Below are 23,380 nucleotides of genomic sequence, written 5' to 3'. Positions count from 1 at the left end.
CCTTCCTGAGCACATGGGCAGCAGGAACACCTGCGTGGACTCTCTTCTGTGACCTCCTCCCTTCCTGAGCACACGGGCAGCAGGAACACCTGCGTGGACTCTCTCTCCTGTGACTTCCTCCGTTCCTGAGCATTCCTTAGCACACGGGCAGCAGGAACACCTGCGTGGACTTGAAAGGTTAGAGTATGTGAGGCAGTGACCATTTGTTGCTTGTTTCAGAGCAGAGCAACACATGGTGCTAAACCACCTGATTGTGTGCCTTTATAAGACCTTCAAATCCTTAGCTCAGGGCTCTCCTCCTGGGCTCCGCTGTGTCGGAGTGTAGGACCAGGCCCAAGCTGCAGCCCGTTTAAATAAAACAGCTGTAGAGTCTGACTCTCAGTGGTCTTCTTGCAGGGGGTATAACAGACTCTCTCTCCTGTGACCTCCACACTTCCTGAGCACATGGGCAGCAGGAGTACCTGAGTAGACTCTCTCTCCTGTGACCTCCGTTCCTGAGCACACAGGCAGCAGGAACACCTGCGTGGACTCTCTCTCCTGTGACCTCTGTTCCTGAGCACACGGGCAGCAGGAGCCCCAGGGTGGACTCTCTCCTGTGACCTCCTCCCTTCCTGAGCACAGGGGCAGGCAGCAGTCCTAACCGTCTCCACTAGGGGTCCCTCAGGCCACCTTCATGGGTTTCCTTGTTGCTTTTGAACTCTTTCATGCTCACAGACAGCTCCTTAAGTAAGTGCCAGCTTAAGGATGGTACCAGGCCTTCTCTCTCTCTTGCCATATCTCCCCCAGAAGCTAGATTTTACAACAAAAATATAGAATGCACAGTTAAATCTAATCATGAGATAAAGCCAATATAACTTTTTAGTTTAAGCACACTCCATGCACACATAGAGTTTTCAGCAAACTTCAGTTAGACACACTTCTGATACAAATTTGAGTATAGCACATATACCACAGCTACCTGAACAAGGACTGTTTGGCAGTTCCAGTCCTTGTACCAGTTGAGCTGTGCTCCAAGGGGATTTCCTTCACCTGTGCAAACCTTCCATCCTCCAGGACCAAGGTATACATCCTACCAAAGCCACCAATTCCTCAGACTTTAGAACACTGTTCCTTCCATACAATGTGAACATGCAATTGTCTACTGGTTTATCTTGCTTTCTTATGAGTATTTTTCCTTCTGTATGCCATTTTGTACTAGTATCTGATAAGTTCTCAATCACTACTTTGAGTGTTTGGGAGATATTTGGTTGGCTATGCTGTCTACACTATTAGCAGTCTTGCAATTACAGAAATTAAGTGACCATTCTAGGGGCTGGGAATGTGGCTTAGTGGTAGAGTGTTTGCCTAACATGCTGGAAGCCCTGGGTTTGATTTCTCAGTACTATATAAACAGAAAAAGTCGAAGTGGCACTGTAGCTCCAGTAGTAGAGTGCTAGCCTTGAGCAAAAGAAGCTCAGGGGAAGTGCCCAGGCCCTGAGTTCAAAACCCAGGTCTAGCAAAAATATCTTTTTTAAAAAGTGACCATAGCTGGGCGCTGGTGGCTCACGCCTGTAATCCTAGCTACTCAGGAGGCTGAGATCTGAGGATCATGGTTCAAAGCCAACCTGGGCAGAAAAGTGAGACTCTGATCTCCAATAAACCACTGGAAAACTGGAAGTGGTGCTGTGGCTCAAGAGCTGAAGAGCGTAGGGATAGCACCTAGGCCCAGAGTTCAAGCCCCACAACCGACAAAAAAAAAGAAAAAAGTGACCATTATAGGTAATGTTACAAATATTCTTTACAACATACATGGTACGTTATAGGGTAGGGTTCTATAAATACCAAGCACCCATAGCACATATAAAGCTATATTTTTAAAAAATTCAGTTTAGTCACAGCTCTTTAGGATATTAATACATATTTTACTACATTTACATGAGAGGAAATGTCATCCATAGCTCCAACAAGCTATCTGAAACTGACTCTTGGATATTAAAGGCAAACACAAACAGGTATCAATCCTGTCTGTTCTTAGACCTCTCCTGGCTGGCATGTCATAGCCTCACAGCTCCAAACACAAGCACCTTCCACTGAGGACTTAACACCAGAAGATCTTATCACACTAAATTCGGGGTGAAATAAAACTACTTATTTTGCCCAATACACTGAAGACTCATTAACAATAAGGTAAACTACCAATACTTTAAATGTTTCATAATTTCCTGAATTAGATTTGAAAATTTCAGAGGAAACAGGTCGAAAACAGGTAGAAAATATTTTCTTTCAAACCTTGATATTCTCCCTCTCTCTCTCTATATATATATATGGGGGGGGGGGGAAGGAGTCAGTTGTGGGGCTTGAACTCTGGGCTTGGGCGCTGTCCCTGCCCTCTTCAGCTCAAGGTGAGCGCTCTACCACTTGAGCCACAGTGACACTTCCGGTTTTCTAGTGGTTTACTGGAGATAAGAGTCTCATGAACTTTCCTACCCAGGCTGGCTTTGAACCGTGATCCTCAAATCTCAGACTCCTGAGTAGCTAGGATTACAGGCCTGAGCCACTGGCGTCCTGCTCTCAATATATTTTTAATGTCATATTCCTCCTTTTGTATTTCTAGTAACTTTTATATACAATTACATGTGATTTAATCTGATAAAGATCATTCTAGTTTCAATGTCTATATTCATAACTGTGCAACTCAGCTAGCTAAAAATAATACTAATTACAAGAGAGAAGCTAACCCCAGAAATGGATACCAGACATGCAAGAGAACATTCCCCACATTTTGTCACTGGCTGAACTATCAACCAACAATAGGACTATTCATTCTCTCTCCTTTCTCTTCTGGCAGCCCAAACTGTTGCCACCAACCTAACAGGCGGGCCTACTTGTGTTCTGAGAAACAAATCTATGCTATGAACTTCTTTTCTTTAGTCCTTTCATTGGAGCTTTTAAACATCTAAAATTTGAAGAATATTGCTTGCATGAGTGTTTCTGCATGCTGTATGAAACAACATGTGCAATATTAGGAAATAACTGGGAAATTGTGCATCCAGACTATATTCACTTTACCTATTTGTCAAGTGGTTAATCAATGTAGTTATCATCACTATAGTGATGTGTCTTTGGGGGGCTGACCAGGATCTCTTCCATGCTAGGCAAGCACTCTCCCACTAATGCCATACCACCAGCCAGACCTAGCGCAGTCGCTTTGATGCATGAATATGTAATACACACAAACTAATAGGGCAGAAAATATTAAATCCCAATTTAAATAATTGGCTAAAATACTTTGTTGTGCATTTTAACTACTTAAAACTGCTTAGGAAATAAGTCAAAGGAGAAAGAAGTAATTTGAATATAACAGAAGATTCAAGATTAGAGAAGCTATGCATTTAAATGATGTAGGTTTGATCTTATGGTCAAACACTGGAATGAAGGAACTTGCCCTAGTAGCTATCCGCCTAGTAGACACATATGTCTTATACATCTGCTGGTAACAAATCTGTGAGCATAGCTTAGTGGGTACCATCCCAATAGGGGGAAGGAAAAAGCAGTGAAAACACTGTACCTGAACATAAATAAATCTTGGGCCAAAACAGATTACTTCTTCACAAAACATTTTTTCTAATAATTAAAAGAATATAATTTCCTTTCTCAGTAGTTCAGTTACATAACAGACTGGAATCAGTTTAAAGAGATACAGTGGTCAAGGAGAACTTATTCAGCCATCAATTAAAAAAAAATGAGCAATGGAAAGAGCATTTTAATTGCAAACACATAAAGAGTACTCTCCTGCCCAACCTTTTATAATTGACTGTTAGGAGAGATGGTACTTTTCCTCATGTTAGTAAAAGCACTATGAACAATAGTACAGCTATTTTCTCATCAATTGAAATGAATACTAAATATCAAATTTCATCTAAGTAGTACAAATATGATTCCCCTAAAATATACTTTATAGTTTCTTTCAAATTATCCTAAATTAGTTGCTACAGTCTAAGAATAATGGAACAAAATGAACAATCCATTTATTAAGTACTTGCTGAAACCTATGATAGAACAAATGGTATTTTTCAGAATTCTTAAAATAATAGCATTTCAGTACTCATTAACAATTATTTAAAACACACTCCATCTTGACTTAGTACTTGTTCATTGGGTACATGCTAGACGTCAGCAATCAGAAGTTCTTACAGAAATGAGCTCTAAATAAGAAAATATTCAGCACATAAGCAACTATGAACATTAAACATTATGTTAGTACACAGGATGATCTTACAGTTGCGATGGGTCCATCAACATGATAATCCAGGCTGAAGACATCCCATCCTGTGTCACCTGGAGACACCTAATGCAAAAAAAAAAAAAAAAGGCAGTAAAAAAAGGAAGGCATATTTTTTTTAAACCACTCAAGTATTTAGCTTCCTAAGAAGAGGAATCTGTGTGTTTTGGTCAGCTTTGTCTCCCCAGCAACTGGACAAGGCATGTCCTGGGTGCTCTACAAACAGGAAAGAAGAGTGCATCTTTTCAATGGACACTGCAGACAAGTCCACTGTCTTACAATGACTTCCAAATCTCTTCAAGTCTGTATTTTAAGAAATGGTTTCTACCAAAAACCTCTCAATAGCTGTGCGTCTGCCACAATGACACTGACGATACAATCTTTGGGTGGACAGACACTATATCACCATACATCATACTGGTGTCTCCCACCCAACTTATTATGGGTAGTAAGTGGTTCATGTTACCAATCATCTATGACACGCTCCCACACTCTGGGAGTGGAATGTGATCCACCTTGAGCCCAGCAGCCCTGAGACATTATTCTTCTATGACACGATGTGGCCCGGAGGAGAGGGACTCACCCACAGTCACTAGTAAAACACACATAGATCAGGGGCACATGCAAGCAGTCCACTTTCCAGAGCATCTGTGCCTTAAAAAATAAATGCCTGCCAGACACCCTCTCTGGGCTGGCCCTACGTACCTCTAGCAGCCTCACATCCAGCCTCCGGAGGATCTCAGGGCTGTCAAACTGTGCATTGGTCGCTCTAACAGCAGTTTCAAGAATGCCAGTCAAGTTATGCTGATATAAAGTTGTTGCTGGACGGACAAGTTCTGGTCTTGATAAAAAAAAAATTAATTACAGAAAACATTACTTGAATTTTTACTGAACTTTTGCAAAGTTATACATTAAAAAGAGTTCAAATTATAAACACTAAAAAGACAAAAGGGATCAGTACAATGTAGAACAAACAGCTCTGTGGCATCAGCTTCTTGGACTCTCAAAACTATTCTTTCTGATTCAGCTTAGCTGTGCTAACATGTTAGCAGTATTTAAACCCCTCTAATGACATTTACTGCTTTCACAAAAAATGCTGGGCCCTTTATCATCTTAAAGTATTATAGATCTTTAAAACTCGTCCAGCCCCCATTTCTTACTTCAGCAAATCCATTAAGTGCCTTATAAAGTCTCCCTGGCCAAGCAGCAGGTACCGCCTCATAGCCTGCATGTGGTCCAGCAGGCTGTACTTTTTATTGAGAACATCCAACAGATACTTGCTGGTCTCAAAATAAGCAGCATCAATTTTCCCTTGAAAGGCATTTTCTAAATCTGTGAATAAATCTGCAGCTGTAAAGAACAAAAGGGAAAGCACACATACATATGTAAGATGTATTTTAACAAAGGAATAATGAAGGCACACAAGGACAGAAGTCAAACCATCCCATCAGCAGCACCAACAGAAGACCCAGCCCGCCACCAAAGCTGCACACTCAACAAAGGGAAACCAAGTCCCAAGAAACGAAACTGAACACACCAACATCTCGCTGGACTAAGAGCAGTCACCAATGTTTGGACTTACAGGAGGGGCCAGCCACAGTACTGCTCACAAGTTCAAGAACCACCATGCTCCAGCCACTACTGGGAAGTCCCATAAGGAACTATGAGGATGGGGCCCGGAGCCCAGCACCACACCTCCCATGGGACACGTTTACAAATGAATTCTGAGACCAAAATGGCATGTGTGAATGAGCATGTGAGCTGCACAGCTCTGAGGGAGAGCAAGGCACTGCTGTCACACAGTTCATAGCATCCCTGAACTCCAGGGAAGTCACTGAAGACTTGTTAGGGGACAGAACCAAATGTACCAACACTGAAGCCTAACTCTAAGCAGTAACCTAAGTTAAAAAAAAAAAGTGTTCCCATTACTTTATACTGAAAAAAAAAATGGAATGTGGAGACTAGGGATATAACAGGTTCGCACAATGCTAATTTACATCTGTTTAGCTCGATCTGTTTATAACCATGTGATAAACATTTGATTTCTCCTGAAAACCAAGAGAGTAATTCCAAAGTTGAAAAGGAACCAATCTAAGATTGAGAAAAGGTAAGTGCCTCGTTCGAGGATAAGGGGGAATGAGGGACATAATGCTTTGTTCAAGGTTAAGGGGGAATGAGGGATGTGATGCCTTTGGTTGAAAGTTTGTCTTCCCAGTATCTGAATCAACCAACTTCAAAGTATCAAAAGGTCCATGGGTTCTGCTTGTCCTTCAGTATAGGACTGGGTTAAACCAGTGGGACTGCTTTACTGCAGGTACACACGTGCAGAAACAAGGGTCCTGTACAAAAGGCCTGGCCATCCGAGGAACACAACAGCAAGGTCTGTGAACACAACAGCATCAGGACCCAATTCATAAGGTCACCACCATCCTGGCCACCACAATGTTGCTTTCATGGCATCAGGGTGTATCTGTCCATCTATGTCATTTTAAATTATTTTCTCCAGGTATTTTTTATCCTGACCTTAAGTCACTAAAAATTTTTGTTCTGATGGAACGTTAGCCCATTTTAATCTAGAATAACCTAACAGAAGACATCAAATACAGATCCTACATATATTCTTGTTTTTTGGGGTTTTTTCGCCAGTCTTGGGGCTTGAACTCAAGGCCTGGGCACCTGTCCTTGAGCTTCTTTTAATCAAGACTAGCACTCTACCACTTGAGCCACAGCACCACTTGTGGCTTTTTCTGTGTATGTGGTACTGAGGAATCGAGCCCAAGGCTTCTGGCATGCTAGGGAAGCGCTCTACCACTAAGCCACCTTCCCAGCCCCCTACATACACTCTTGTTCCCCATAGTTTAGGCATGTGTTGTGATCCAACCCTAAAATCCCCCTTATTGTTTATTGGCACTTTTAAAATCCTCAAATAGGCTTGTAGGTATGGCTCAGAGTATGCAAACCCTACTACAAAAAAGGATAAGTAGGAGAAAGAGGAAGAGGTTGGAGGAAGAAGAGGGAAGAAAGGAGGAAGGAGGAAGAAAAGAGGGATGGGAGGAGGAAGGAGGAAGGGAGAGAGGGACAGAAGGAAGGACCACAGTTTCTTCACAGGTAAATAGGAACGTAACATTTTCCATAGTTTATTACTAATTGTCTGCTGAGCTTTATACAGTGACTGTGAGGTCTCATGGGAGTTACCTTGCAGAGACCCCTGTAATGGGTAAAAATCATGAGTGGTAGCATTATATAGTTGTCCCTCGCTGTACTGTGGTCCACTTATAGCTACTTTGTGGACTTCCATCTCTGGAAGTTTCACTGTGATACAGTGAAAATGCAGTAAGTGAACCACAATATTGGGAGGGACAGCTGTACATTCATATACAAGTGCAAGTAGGCCTGGGAAGGTGGCTCAGTGGTAGAGTGCTTGCCTTGCATGCATGAGGCCCTGGGTTCCATTCCTCAGCACCACATAAGCAGAAAAAGCCGGAAGTGGCACTGTGGCTTAAGTGGTAGAGTCCTAGCCTTGAGCTGAATAGCTGAAGGACAGCGCCCAGGCCCAGAGTTCAGGCCCCATGACCGACCAAAAAAAAAAGTACAATCATAACATAAACATAGTACAAAAGCACAGTTTTTTAGACACTAGCTTTAGCAAAGAACGGAGGAGAAGTAGTACCACTGAAAAGCCACCTTTTGTTGGGCAGTGAAGTAACTAAAAGCTGGGCACCCACCCCCCAGTTTGCATCTATGTCCTCTGATCTTGTCTAAGCCATTCTCTCCTCAGTCACTCTGCAGTAGCCTCCAGGAAAGACAAGACCCACTGACGGGCACCTCTGACAGAAGGCAGACTGTGCCCTCAGACAATCAATGCCATCTCCTTATCTTACAACAAAAGGCAAAAGTGCTCCACGGTAAGAGAAGAGCCAAAAGCTCAAAGACCCCCTGACAGGCAAGTGCCTCAAATGGACGGGACAAGAACTTCTCAGAAACACCTTTAGAGTCAAAAACTGAGGAAGAAATTAAGCAGAATATTGTAAGCACTATATAGCATGCCCCTCATCACCACCAGTACCAGCATTACCCCCATCATCTCCTCTATTATCAATACCCTATCACCATGAGCCCACCACTACCCTTTATCATGTCACCACCATCACCAGCAGCAGCAGCAGCAGCAGCAGCAGCAACAGCCTAACCGTACCATCCCGAGATGACTCTGAAGACTTAGTCATGGCTATCATCTTTGTGGTGGGCGTCTGATCATGACAAACTTGGTGCAAAAAATTTATTGATTTTCCTATCAAAAGCACCTAAAAAGAAAAATGTCTTATGATTATCTTTATAGAAATTTAAATGAGCAAAATACTACAAATATTTACATTACAAATTGGCTAATGATTAAAAACTACCTAACAAGAGCATTCGGTCTACAATCAAATGATTTGTAGCAAAAGACACATTAACAAACATGAATGTATTGATGCATTCAAGTAACATATACTTTGCCTCAAGAGCATTATTAATCTTAAAATGTAAGAAAATCTATTTAAGTGAAAATTAGTTTTGTTACTGTATATATAGCAAACAAATAAAAATCACAAAAACTTCTAACCCTACCTTCCTAGATTGGTCCATCGTAATAAATGAAGGAATCATTGATTTCCTCAAAGTATACTTGTCATGCCACAGTCGATCTGTTTTAACTGTTGGATCTGATGCTACAAAAAACTGAAAGCAAAGGTAGACAGAATATTAAAAAAACAGTAATTATGCAAAATACCCTAGAACAGTAACAAGTAACTTATTCTAGAACTGCTGGATGAACAAGCAACTTTCAGTTCATAAGGGCAATGAAAGGTTTCTCTTGCCATTGACTTAGTGGATGGACACTCCCATCAGCAGCTGCCCTGTGCTCTGTACCTACACCTCAGGTAAGTAGAATCAGTTATCTTGAATGGTTATTTTATTGACAAGTGAAGTTGAGCACATTCCCATATTACCTTTTTTTTAACTCAGGCACTGTCCCTGAGCTGTTTTGCTCAGGCTAGTGTTCTACCACTTTGAGCCACATGTTCCACATCACATTTTCTGATGGATAAGAGTCTTATGGACTTTCTTACCTGGCTGGCTTCAAACTATCACAGACAAAAAAAAAAATCACTTAACTATTATGTATGTGATTAGATTACTGGTGAATTTTTAATTTCTTCCTATATATTTCCACAACCAAAAATTTTTAAATGGTGCAAATATTTGATCAAGAAAAAACTGCTTAATAATTAATTCCAGCCAGATAATGAACACAGGTTATTAGAATTTTTAAAGTAACATCGTTTTCTTCTTAAGGAAATTAACTAAAAAAGCCTTGTTTTTTCACTTTCGTGACTATCAAGGATAAATATTGAAAAGAACAAAATTTTAATGATGTCAAAGTCTTGTATTTGATGTTATCAATGATGTACAGAAACTTGTCCTTCATAAGCAAGCATATGAATAAATGCTAACATCTTAAGACCTGAGAGAAGGGACTGCTACAGTTATTTTAAACTAAAATTTCTTATATTTAGTACCAATTCAAATGAATGAAGTATTCATTGATCTGTTTTAGACTTTTATGATTTATATTACCTTCCACATCTAACACATGAATAATGGCTGCTTTGAGAGATAAACAGTTCTAGTCTAATGAGGTTATCATCACTTTAACATATATTGACATTATCCAGGACAGAAATAAAAAACTATTATGACCCCACCATGAATAATCTGCATGGTTATCCAATCACTGTGTTAGAATTGCTCTATGGCTTGCCTTTCAACAGACTAGATAAATTGCATATAAATCGTATTTCTCTGTTATTCACTTAAACAGAAGAGCTATTTCTTATAGACAACACAACAATTTATCCTGATAGTTGAAGTGCAGCTGGATTTTTATCAGTACAAACAATAAGAAAATTTAATTTAAACCATAAAACCTCAAGACAATTCAGTCATCTTTAGAAGTCATGAATCCACCGCTTCATCTAGGGGCAAAGGGGCATGCAATCACTCTACTAGCAAACATACAGTAGTGAACACAAAAAGCATTGGTACTCTTTAGAACAGAATTAATTCTGTGAAAAAATTATGGCAGTAGAAGGAAAAAACCAAGGTCAGAATAAAACCACTATAAGCCTTTATTTTACTGAGGCATTTTCCACTCAAGGTCTTTTCATTTCCACCATTATGTCAAACATAGAAAGAATCAAGAAAAAAAATATAAAACCTAATTGTACCACGATTTCTCATTAACTGCTGGACAAGCACCAAGGCCTCCAACTAAAAACAGAAATGAAGAGGATGATTTTCTTAGCAAGCACCTTAGTTCCTATAGGAACGGATGGATGAATCAGGCCTGTTAACAGAGACCACAGGTGACCTCCTCTAACTCACCCAACCCTGTAGGCCATTGTATGAGTCCAGCTAAGGACAGGCTCACCCAGAGAAAACACCATGGAATCTGCATGGGAGTAGGGGAGGAGGTAGCAAGGCTGCAGGGGAAGACTTGGTAAAGTTCTGGGTACAAAAAAGATCATAGAAAGACAACCTTGCAATTTACAGCATTTCAAAAGGTGTGAGCACTGTGCTTCTCTGGTGAAATTTATTCCTGAGTATTTTCTTGCTTGGCACCTTTGTTTCTTCCTGTGCTGCACTGTTTTCTTGCACAGAACTCACAGTGTGTTGAGCAGCTGGTAGTGGACACCTCACCTTGTTCTTCACCAGGGAGAGAGCAGGCAACCTTTCTCCAGCCACATGGCTCAGAGATGAGCTTTGTTTGTGTTGAATAATGCCAGATCCTTTTCCAGCAGCATCAGCTGTACGACTTGTGTCTCCATCCTTCACCGTCTTAGCGTGGTGATCACACTGGCTGACTCAGGAATGGTCCCCGAGTTCCTGGATAAATCCCACTTGGTTATTGCATACAACCCTTTCATACACTTTGAATTCCTCTGGAGGTTTCTTATAAGTCTTGAGATATGCAAATGAGGTCTGTGTTGTCAAAAATGGACTTAAGCATCTTCCTTATATTATTTGAAGAGTTTGAGAAGGGCTGGTGTTAATTTGTTGAACACTTGGTTAGACTTCACCAGCTACACAATCTGGTAGACTTGGGCTTTTCTTTGTTGAAATGTCTCAGTTACAGAATCTCTTTGCCTCTTACAGTCTGTGCATATTTTCCATTTCTTTCCAAACAGTGTTGGTAGTTTACTAAGAATTCTCTCAGCTTTTAGTTGTTGTGAACTTCTTTGACATTTTTTGAAGAATTTTGCAGACACAGAATTATCAAATGATATTGTCTTATGCAGCTATCTCATAAACTACTGTGATGATTATATAGCTCATGAATAGCTATTCAGACTCAACACTAGAAGTTTAGTTTTTTTTTTTTTGTCTTTATTTGCATTTCCTTCACAACCAGGGATGGTGAACATTTCCTCATGTGTTTCTTTGCCATTTTTATTTCTTCATCTGAGAAGTCTCTCTTTAGTTCCCTTGACCATTTGGTAATAGGTTTGTTAGGTTTGGGAGGGATTAGTTTCTTGAGTTCCCTGTATATACTGGATATTAACCCCTTGTCTGATATATTGCTGGTAAATATTTTTTCCCAATTAGTTGGTTGTCTTTCTTTTTTTTTTTTGGTTGGTCGTGGGGCTTGAACTCTGGGCCTGGGCGCTGTCCCTCAGCTCTTCAGCTCAAGGCGAGCGCTCTACCACTTGAGCTACAGCGACACTTCTTAGAAGTTCAGTTTTATAACCAATTTATAATAACCAGACTGAGGAAAATTTAACTTACATAGGAGATGAATGGACAATATCCTTTAACTTTAATTATATGATGATCAAACGCGTGATTCTCAAAACTATCAAATGTGTATGGTAAATATGTAATTCATGGTAAACTAAAAGAATTTTCATGGCTGGAAATTATGGACAGGATGACTGATCAAAAAGCAAGGATAGTTAAATGGACATGTTAAATTATAACCTCCTTATACACCTTTTTTTTGGTCATGGGGCTTGAACTCAGCCTGGGCATTGTCCCTCAGCTCTTCAGCTTAAAGCTAGTGCTCTATCACTTGAGCCACAGGCCACTTCCAGTTTTCTGGTGATTAATTGGAGATAAGAGTCTCACAGACTTTCCTGCTTTGAACCACGATACTCAGATCTTAGCCTTCTGAATAGCTAGCATTACAGGCATGAGCCACCAGCACCTGGCTCCCATATAACCTTTTGAAGTTCAGAAAAAAATAGTAAAGATGGGACAGAGACAGACAGAGAGAAAAAGAAGGGGAGGGGAAAGAAAGGGAGAAAGAAAGGGAGGGAGGGAGGAATAGAGAGGGAGAAAGGGAGAGAGAGACAATCTCCCAAAAATAACAATAACAAGGGAGAAAATAACTTTGTTGAAGCAGCATTCATGTAAGATTACAGATGCCTCAGGGGCAAAGGTCACTCTAGTGTCATCATATTCTCCTCAGACTGAGGCTGGTCTGACTTAACCCTCACACAGTCCCCAGGTCAAGCACAGCCATTACACACTTCTGGAAGATGGAAGGAAGGCTGAGGAAGGAATAGCCAGCAGGAACAGAAGCCAAGAATCACCCCAAACCTGAGTGCACTGTGAGAACCAGTATGCAAGTTGTGACTTCAACAACTGTCTCAGTATCACAGTGCTGTGTGTGGCATGGGGTACACAGCACAAACCACAGGCAAGTTCAAGAGTTCTCTGAGTAGGGGCTGGGAAGGTGGCTCAGTGGTAGAGTGCTTGCCTTGCATGCATGAGGCCCTGGGTTCAATTCCTTAGCACATAAGCAGAAAAAGCCGGAAGTGGGGCTGACTCTCAAGTGGTAGAACACTCGCCTTGAGCTAAAGAGCTGAGGGACAGCGCCCAGACCCAGAGTTCAGACCCCACCACTGACCAAAAAAAAAAAAGAATCCTCTGAGTAAAACTAATGACACTAACAAGATCACCCAGAGTATAACGTGGTACCTCAGTAAAGAAACTGCCAGGAAAAACAAATATGACTAAGAGCCTTGATCTTCCCACACCCCCTTCAGCCACTATAGAACAACTGTAATGGGTGAGGAGTACAAGTTGGTCCTAGTGACTCACACCTGTAATCCTAGCTTCTGAAGGCTGAGATCCAGACCCCAGTTCTTAGCTAGGTCTTTCTTCCAATCCTAGAAACCCATCTCCAAAATAATTGACAAGATGGACTGGAGGCATGTAGGATACACTGAAGGGGTTGAGTATGGCTCACCTGTATTGCCGAAACTACAATGGTTAGGATTTTTACTGGGTTTGGGTTTTGGAATATTGCATAGACACAAGCTTTCTTGGAATTGGATCAAGTATAAACTTGAAATTAATTTGTTTCATATGAATTTTATATACATAGCTAGAAGGTAACTTCGTGACAAGCGTCTAGTGCCACATCAGGTCAGGTGTGACCTCTTCTTTTTGTGGCACCAAGTCAGTGCTCAAGATGTTACAGATTTCAGAGCATCTGAGATTCTGGATGTTCCAATTATGGATATTGAATACTAATGTGGTAGAGTAAAATGGTATGCCTAAATCAAAATTTAATATCTACCCCCCAAACCAGCTCTTCCACCTCCAAAATTTAATGTCTACTTCACAAACCAGCACTTCTACCTCCAGTATCTTCTTTGGAAAGTTAGTAAGCACACATTGGCAGGCAGGCACATAAAAGGATATCCATTTTAGTAATATTACTAAGATTAAGCACTGTATTGGCAGCTAGCTATTCAGAAGGCTGAGATCAGAAGGATCATCATTCAAAGTCCACATAAAACATCCTCAAGATAACATCAACAAAATAACCAGCAAAAAGCAGGGCTGGAGGTATGGTTCCAAGTGGTAGAGCACCATTTAGGCAACAAGTCAAGCAATCATGAAGCCCTGAGTTCAACAAAACAAATTATCATCATCATCAAATTAAAAACAAAAAGAACATAATCTTTACAAACAGGAGGTTGCTAAAAACCTACTTGTTAGTATAGTAAAATAGCATGCAGTAATAAAGAAAACTACAGTCATCAGGAGAGCTAGACAACATAGTGAAAGACTTGCACAATATATATGCATGTACACATTCCAGCCAGGTTCCAAAGCACACTAAAAGCAGTATCATCTGTTCTGCTTTGTTTGACTAGCACAAAAGATAAATTAGCAAAAGATTTGGGCACGACACAAAATTCTGTTTGCTTATGTGCATTTTCCACAGTGAGAAACAGTTAACTGAAAAAAAAAAAAAAAAGGCGGGAACAGAAGAATCCAGAGACACCCAAACTCAAAATACCATACACACACAAGGTCCTGCCTGCCCCTCAACCTTGTGCCTTTATAGGTGCTGTTCTGTGTCAGATGCCTCCTCTCACCAACACCTCACAAAACACAAACGCTGCAGTCCCACACCCATTTCCAAGCCAATTTTAGGGCTTTCTTCAAGTAAATGCCATATTTATTGCAGTATTTTTGTATTCCTGAACCACTCTATGTGCTCAATTATAAATGGTGCAACTTTTTATTAAATTACTGACAACATTTGTAAGTGTAAAGCTTCTGCCCTATTTTCTGCACAAAAGCCACCCTATGGCTTTACTATTTGATTTCCACACCAGTGATTTTTAACAGCAAGACACTGCTTTACATAACTGTGTGCATTTCAAAAGGTATTATACACATATGCAGCACACTTGCTTTATTCAAACTGAAGACCACATGATCACTCAGACAAGCACAAAGGCAAGTAACACTTGAAGGAGCTACACAACTCAGCCTCGGGGGCTAGGACCTTACTCTGACATCTGCTGGCTAGTAAACCTGGACAAGTGGTTTGATCTTGCTGAGCTTACTACTAGTGGGAGAATAATTCCCCACTAATCAAATAGAGCTCTACTAATAGATAACTAGCTACAATAGATAACTACCTTTCAGATTACTGTACAAAATGTGCTTGCCATTCAACAGGGACAAATTCCTATTAAGAGAAAATAGTAAGGGAACAGGGGAGACCCATGCCTCTTAACTCTGTTAGCACCTACTTCATGGTAAGTGTCCTCAAGTTCCCCGTCGTAGATCCAGCGGTAGAGGAAGCTCAGAACCGGATGAGACACTAAGCTCAGAATGTGCTGAACCAGGGACCGCATATATGGGTCTCCCGTCTTTGTGTAGGCATGGACAGATGAAGCCAGCTCACCTCCTTTCCTTCCTGGAGAATGGGGGGGTGGGGAGGGGAAGCAAGAGAAGGGAGGGGCACATAAAAGGAAAAACACCTAAATTAACATTTTGGCACAAAGCAACTAACCAAAGATGGCCAAGTAAATGAGGGCAAACATTTCTCTTCCTTCAAATAAAACATGTTTGGATCTAGAAGCAGCAGCATGTGATAAGCATGCGTATCCAAATTCTATTTATAACTTACACAAATTTAAATCAGAGTGAGTTATTTCTCTCATGGATGGAAGGTATTTTTTCATCTGCAAAAAGGTTTTCAGCAGCAAAAAGCGGCTACACAATCTACAACTCACATAACTCTTCACATCTTTTTTGACTGAGAAACATTAAGAGCCAAACAATTCAGCACATACCATATATGCATAAGAACAAAACATCTAAGAATCAACACTGACATTGTTTGGGGTATAAATGCTAGTCTCAATTCACTGGCTTTAGAGCTCACTAATTAGTGACTCATTAACTAGCAGCTTTGCAGGGTGAGGTGCTGTTCTGTAAATACAGAAGAGATTTGTCTAGAAGAAGGAAGTAGCAGAAACCAATTTAAGAAACATGCACAGGAATCCCTTGCACTATACCACAAACTTGGGAGTTCTATCCGCACTAATTTAAGCAGGCTATGTTGACAGGTGTGCACAGAGGGGACAGTGAGCAGAGACCCAGGGATCTGGGAGAAGTTCTTAGAGTAGCACACCCAGTAAACATCAAACAGGACTGAAGACTTCCAGAGAACTGCAGCAGGATATCTGCAGTCAAGTAGCTCCTGACAAGTGAAGGAATAGGGGAACAGAAGCCAGATACAGAGGAGAAATGCAGGGCTCTCCTCTTGTGCTCTTCTGTTCTTTAAGTGCAAGGAAGGGAGGCAGAGTGTTGACAGCATGATGTTGAAGTTGGACTCAGATGTGATCAAATTCAAGTCCTGGGAATCACAGTGGAGAATGGCAGTGAGCCAAGCTCTCTCTGTGGGAAAGATGGCTGGCTCTGTATAGTGAGCAGACTCCGCCCTCCTCACCCCCAAGTCTTCACCCAGTACCTGTGTTACCTAGGCAACTAGCACACCTAGAAGAGGTCACATCTGCACCAGCTGAGGTCACATCTGGATGTGAGCATACCTTTCCCCGCCCTTACCCTTAATAAGACCTAGCCCAGGGCCACATGCTGTCTTTCCCAGATCTTTCCCAGCCACATGGAGTGCCAACATGAGCTGGTGCCAGCCAGAACGATGAATAAACCTACTCCTTACCTGAATACCATGTGCATGTGCTGTTCTTACTTGGCCACCTCTTCTTTAAAAACCTAACACCATACATCCTATGTAGTGCTAATAGTCCTAAGAAGTAACAACTATTAAAACCCCACCGTTGGGCTAGGAAGGTGGCTCAGTGGTAGAGTGCTTGCCTAGCATGCATGAAGCCCTGGGTTCGATTCCTCCGCACCTCATACACAGTAAAAGCCGGAAGTTGCGCTGTGGCTCAAGTGGGTAGAACGCTAGCCTTGAGCAAAAGCAGCTTAGGGACAGTGCCCTGGACCTGAGTTCAAGCCCCAGGACTGGCAAAACAAAAAACAAAAAACAACAAACACTGTCACAAATGAGAAAAAAAGAAGGTGAGGGCCTTGGAAAACAATCATTGAAATACAGATGCTGGAGCTCAAAGAGAGGCCCAAGAGGCCATATAAATATGGGAAATTTTTAATAGACAGATGGTGAGCAGAAGTGGCACTGTGGCTCAAGCGGTAGAGCGCTCAGCTCAAGCTAAAGAACGCAGGGACGGCACCCAAGCCCAGAGTTCAAGCCCCACGACCAACAAAAAAAAAAAAAAAGAAAAGAAATAAACAGATGGAGAGCATGAACATGACCCCCAACTGAGAAGTAATAAAAACAGGGTGAGGTGCCAGGGGAGCCCGGGAGGCAAGTGAACCAGGAGCACAGACAGGGGACTGGCATCCCAACCAGGAAGCGCTGTCTTCCTGCTTTCATCTCAGCAACACCAGACCTTCTACAAGGACAAACAGACCAATGCCAGGCCATACTGGCAATGGGATGCTTTCCCTGTATTACTCTGTCTTCTATCAATGAACACACTTATGGCTACTTAAGATACCAGAGCAGGTAAAAAGCAGAACTGGATGGTCTGCTCTACAGATGAGCTTTGAACCAGAGTACACTGAGAAGCACACACAAGGGAGACACAAAAAGACCTTGGCAATAATCCACCAGGGCTGCAAGAGTCTTCAGTCTTATTTTCGGATCATACGTCCAAACCAAGAGGCGTCGCAGCGTGAGGCTACTCTCAAGTCCCAAATTCACACCCTGATCATCCTCAAGCTGTAGCTGGAAAACAACATGGAAGGTTCAAGTACAAATACCCAAGCACATGAGCTCACATCTTAATCCATACAGAGTAAACAGTAGGAAAAACAGTGCTTTCAAGCTTCAAATGGCTAAGATAATATAAACCTGTTATTATTGGGACCTCACAAACAGTATTATGAAAATGATTCCTAGTTTTTCTAAGTAGTACATGAAGCTACTTACAAGATTCTATATAGTAACAATTATCTAACTCGTCAATTAAAAACAAAGCATTTACCTGGGAATGCAGAACAGACAGTAGTCGATAGTATTCTGTGAGCTCTTGATGGAGGGCAGCACAAAAGCTCTACATGGAAAAAATATAGAACAGTAAATCACAACCCATTCATGAAAATTGGCCAATTCTATGAAAACAGGGTTTCAAATGAAGTCCGAGTAGAGTTCAGCATAATTCTGCTTCTGTTTTAACACTGTAAATTTACATTTTGTAAACATTAGGTAAGTCTTATTGCTTAGTACAAAAAGAATGAACTTTGCAGAAGGAAAACGAAGAAATTATAGTATAGGTCTCATGAAGCTAAATGTGTACCACGTTGGTGAATAATCCTTAAGGTTATGGCCTTTTAAATTCTTATAGTTAAAACTTTTTGTAATGTCCTTAATTGACAAAATTTAAAAATTGGCAACTAAATACCAGTTTGTACTATGTTTTCCCAGCCACAGAATTTTAAATTTCTGTCTGAAATAATGTCAAGGGACCCAAATATAAGGCCAAGAACTCCACATAGACTTCTGTAATAAGGGAGATCTTTGTGGCATGAGCTCAAGGCTATAAATGGAGCACACACAGTGGAAGGTCTGTTTTGCAGACACAGCTTGCTAAGAATAAAGACCACACACTTGAATGTACAACCATATAAAATACAAGTTTATTTTACTGTATTTATGTTTTGTAGATTAGGACTATATGAACATTTCCATTCTTTTCACTAGAAAAGTATCAACTTTCTCAACATAAAGCAATATTTCAAAAGTAAGATTTTCAGGATGAAATGTTCCAGTTGAGAATCTGACAGACCTTAGGGTGGGATACTGGGGTCTCGGTGAGGGCCAACCCCTGCCATCATTTTTGTTTGTTTTGTTTGTTTGTTTTGGTCAGCCCGTGGGGCTTGAACTCTGGGCCTAGGCGCTGCCCTCAGCTCTTCAGCTCAAGGCAAGTGCTCTACCACTTGAGCCACAGTGCCACTTCCAGTTTTCTGTGTGGTTTATTAGAGATGAGTCTCCAGACTTCCCTGCCCGGGCTGGCTTTGAACTACAATCCTCAGATCTCAGCCTCCTGCGTGGCCAGGATTACAGGCATGAGCTGCCAGCATCTGGCTACCGTTGCCATCTTGAACCTTGTGGTTTTGTTCCTTTGAGAGAACAGACTGGATTTTATGTAAGGGATATACTTGGCCCAGGGTGGCACCAAGGTGCTTATTAAACAGTAGGTCAGTTTCTTGAAGTAATGTTCTCATAGAGGCAATGTCAAATTTGATCAGATGTGTCATCCCTTTTTAAAAAAGCCTTGATGGCTGGCAAACACCCACGAACACATACAAATCTAAAACAAAAAAATTACAGAAAAATTATGAACGTGGAGGTGTGGTCTTGAGTAGAAAATCCAAGCCAGAGCTCAAGGCTCAGAACTCAAACCTGTGTCAGCACAGGAAAAAAAAGCTCATTATGTCAAGTTATCAGCTGCTGATTCTCAAAGATGAACAGAAATACATACACTAACTTATATAAGCTATTCACACACAAACAGCAGTTTCTGTAAGAGCATTTCAGGATTATCTGCACTATTACAGCAGAGCAGTTCCAACTCAGATTACAGAAGCACTACTAAGATCCACCCTTAAGAGACAGAATCTTTCTTTGGCATGTCTACAACCACTACACTGCTAAAGCTGTAAAGGGGTTTCAGGTAGTAACTATTCCAGAACAAGAGGCATAAACCAACCTCCTTACCTCCTGCAGCTGGGACATATGACCATCCAACAAGAACATGCAACAATTCAAATCAGCTGAGTCACTGGGCACCAGTGGCTTACGCATGAAATTCTACCTACTCTGAAGGCTGGGTTCTGAGGATTTGGGTTCAAAGCCAGTCCAGACAGGGAAGTCTGTGAAACTCTTATCTCCAATTAACCACCAGAAAGCCAGACATGGAGCTGTGATAGTAGTAGTGCACTAGCCTGGAGCAAAAAAGCTCAGGCACATTTCCCAGGCTTGCTGGTGGACAGCAATGACCTGACTAGCAGGAAACGAGAATGAAAGGGAGAGAGCTACACAACAGGAGTCACAGGTCTCCAGTCCCTTACCTGCTGCCCAATAGTCTGGGCAAATGGATCCAAAACTTTGATGTTCAATTTTTTTCATTTGCAAAGTGGTGGTAATTGATATATATCCTGTTAATTTTTTGAGGACTATTATAACAATTCTCAAGATGAGGAAAGATGCTTTAAAATCCAGTACTATAAAATTCTGTACAATAATACTACAGTGATTATTAATTAGCAGGAACATATCTATATAATTAGACAGCTGGCAAACATCCAGAGCATATAAGGAGCACCCACACAAATAATTTGATTTAAAGAGGACAACAGATTTAATTATAGATTTCATAAAAGAAGTACCAATTGCCAACAGGTTTGTGGAAAATACTCAACATCATCAGGGAAATACAAATAAAAGGCAAAATGAGATATTGCCTCACTCCAGTCAGAACAGCTATTATCAAAGAGACTAAAGCAAATGCTGTTGAAGATGTAGAAAAAGGGGAATCCTTGCACACTGTTGGTGGGAATGTAAATAAGATTGGCCATTATGAAAAGTAGTATGGAGGGTCCTCAAGCAATTGAAAGTAGATCTATCACATGATCTAGCAACCCCACTTTTATGTATATGTCCAAAAGAAATCAGTATGTAAACAGGCATCTGTGCTCCTGTGTTTAGCCAAGAAATGGAAACAATGAATAAAGATGTGGTACAGCTGCTCACGCCTGTAATCCTAGCTATTCAGGAGGCTGAGATCTGAGGACTGCGGTTCAAAGCCGGCTCTGGCAGGTAAGTCCATGAGATTCTCATCTTCAATAAACCACTAGAGAACCAGAAGTGGCACTGTGGCTCAACTGGTAGAGTGCTCGCCTTGAGCTGAAGAGCTGAGGGACAGCACCCAGGCCCAGAGTTCAAGTCCCATGACTGGCAAAAAATTAAAAAAAAATTAAAAAGATGTGGTGCATACACACCATGGAATACTCAACTACAGAAGAAATGAAATACGGTCAAGTCATGTGGGACAAGGTGGATGCAAATGGAGGTGGCAGATAAAAATACACCATAAGCCACACAATACTGTATTATCTCACTCATATATGGAATATAAAAAGCAGCTCTCATAGAAGTTGAGAATAAAACAGTAATTACTAAAGGCTAAAGAACTGGGAGGGAGCAGGGCTCTACAATAGTAAAATGGAAAAAAGCTGCACATTATCTGCAAATACACATTTTAAAAAGTAGTATCCACCAGGCGCCAGTGGCTCACACCCGTAATCCTAACTACTCAGGAAGCTGAGATCTGAGGATCACGGTTCCCAAGTCAGCCTAGGCAGGAAAGGCCATGAGACTCTATCTCCAATTAACCACCTAAAAACCAGAAGTGGATCTGTGGCTCAAAGTGGTAGAGATCTATCCTTGAGCAAAAGAGCTCAGGGACAGTGCCCAGACCGGAGTTCATCTCCCATGATGGACCAAAAAAAAAAAAGGTATCCTAGGCACTGCTGCAAAGACTGAAAAAGGTGAGTCCCCATGTCTGTCTCAGGTGGTGTGGTGACAGGGGCAGGGAAGATCTCCATGGACCAGTTCCAACCTCTCCAGAATCCTGTTCCTTTAGCTCCAAGAGCCTCCAATAGCTCTTATCCACCTGTAGTGTCTATCTTCCCAAGCAGACCCTCCCCCACACCTATAGCAATTCATAGCACAGCTTTCTTTAAAAACAGATGCCCTAGTGGTACTAGACACTATGTTGAAAATAAACTATACAATTGTGGGTGGGGTAGATGGGAAAAACAGAGAAAGGAAAGGAGTGACACTGTCCAAAAAGAAATGCCCTCATTACCTCTGTACTCTGACTCCTCTGTACATTATCTTTATAATACCAAAAAAAAGTTTCTTTAAAAGCTTCCCTGAGGGCTGGGAAGGTGGCTCAGTGGTAGATTGCTTGCCTTGCATGCATGAGGCTCCGGGTTGGATTCCTCAGCACCACATAAGCAGAAACAGCCAGAAGTGGTGTTGTGGCTCAAGGGGTAGAACCCTAGCCTTGAGCTGATGAGCTGAGAGGCATGGCTAGGCCCAGAGTTCAGACCCGCACAACCGATCAAAACAAAAAAAGCTTCCCTGAAAGGAATTTTCACAGTAAGATCTTAAAATAAGATAAGCATTTCCTAAGCCAAGAGTAACGAACATACCTGACCTACAAGTCCAAATGAACGATCCAGACTCCTCTGGTCAGTGTATTTTCTGATTTTATTATGCAACCAACCCAGCTCAGAAAGTCTGATTGCTGTGTCCCTTACAGACTTATTTAGGTTTGCCTAGAAAGTAAGTCATCAAAAGTCAAAAGTTAAAACATGAATACTAAAACATTTATTTTTCTCATACACTTGTTCTTTTAATATTGTAATTCTTAGAATCTGACAGAGAAAATTAAAAGCACCATCATGAAAGCGAAGGGACGTACACAGGCAGCAGGAGAGGGCACATGGTGAGGGCACACTGAGCTAAGCCACATCTCCCGTGGAGTCCCTGCCTCTTACCTGGAACAATCCTCAGTGGCACAGTCTGACATCAGTCCACTGAGAAAGGGCCAAGGAACATTGTAAACTACCCACAAAGCAGGACTGTGCAAAGACAGGTTCTAGAGGAAAACTAAAGCAGGAAACTTCTAATTCCACATCTATGCGGCACTTAACACCAGTCATGGAAGACAGGGAAAAAAAGCCAGATTTGACTGTGCAACATCCCTGGTATACCCAAATTTGTGAAGTCCCAGGAATACCTAGTAAGCTAATAGCCCACTGTATGAACTTCTTCAGTTTTAGTCTTCTTGAACATTTTAAATGAGATTTTCAATCACTGTACCTTTCCTTCCACTTTGTAGCAATCTTCAGAGCTGCTCATTTTAATATGTTTGCCATCTATCCCCTGGAAGACGTATAGAAGATCCCTCACAAGGGCTGCTTCAGTAATTTCTGTAATACCTATAAAATTATTTTTAAGTCAGCAATCGCTAAATAACACACTTAAAGATAAAGTAAGTTTATGACATAATTAGCTGAGGTTTATACATTTCTCACCAAGACATCTGCAAGCTTAAGAGGAAAAAGAGGTGTGAGGCTAGAGAGAAATAGGGACTTTCTGAAAGGTGGTGGGGCTTTATTATACAATGTCTCCACTAGAGATCTCTT

The 23,380-nt window shown here is 41.3% G+C and overlaps 1 protein-coding gene across 1 annotated transcript in view; it reads right to left on the bottom strand.

Moving 5' to 3' along the window:
- The window catches only part of Tubgcp3 (tubulin gamma complex component 3), a 63,697-nt gene that overhangs the window by 18,217 nt on the left and 22,100 nt on the right, over nt 1-23,380 (bottom strand). The window contains exons 7-16 of the mRNA XM_070002602.1: nt 23,055-23,173; nt 22,382-22,507; nt 18,148-18,216; nt 17,756-17,888; nt 15,364-15,530; nt 8,873-8,983; nt 8,457-8,565; nt 5,422-5,611; nt 4,967-5,102; nt 4,259-4,327 (exon numbers count right to left, since the gene is read on the bottom strand). Of these exons, the coding sequence (XP_069858703.1) occupies nt 4,259-4,327; nt 4,967-5,102; nt 5,422-5,611; nt 8,457-8,565; nt 8,873-8,983; nt 15,364-15,530; nt 17,756-17,888; nt 18,148-18,216; nt 22,382-22,507; nt 23,055-23,173 (1,229 nt within the window). The remainder of the gene's footprint in view (nt 1-4,258; nt 4,328-4,966; nt 5,103-5,421; nt 5,612-8,456; nt 8,566-8,872; nt 8,984-15,363; nt 15,531-17,755; nt 17,889-18,147; nt 18,217-22,381; nt 22,508-23,054; nt 23,174-23,380) is intronic.

This window comes from Dipodomys merriami, unplaced genomic scaffold, assembly GCF_024711535.1.
Source record: "Dipodomys merriami isolate MVZ:Mamm:240054 unplaced genomic scaffold, mDipMer1.0.p SCAF_6, whole genome shotgun sequence".
NCBI classification, from domain to species: domain Eukaryota; kingdom Metazoa; phylum Chordata; class Mammalia; order Rodentia; family Heteromyidae; genus Dipodomys; species Dipodomys merriami.
The sequence above is the reverse complement of the archived record's forward strand: the minus strand, read 5'-3'. Positions and strand labels throughout refer to the sequence as shown.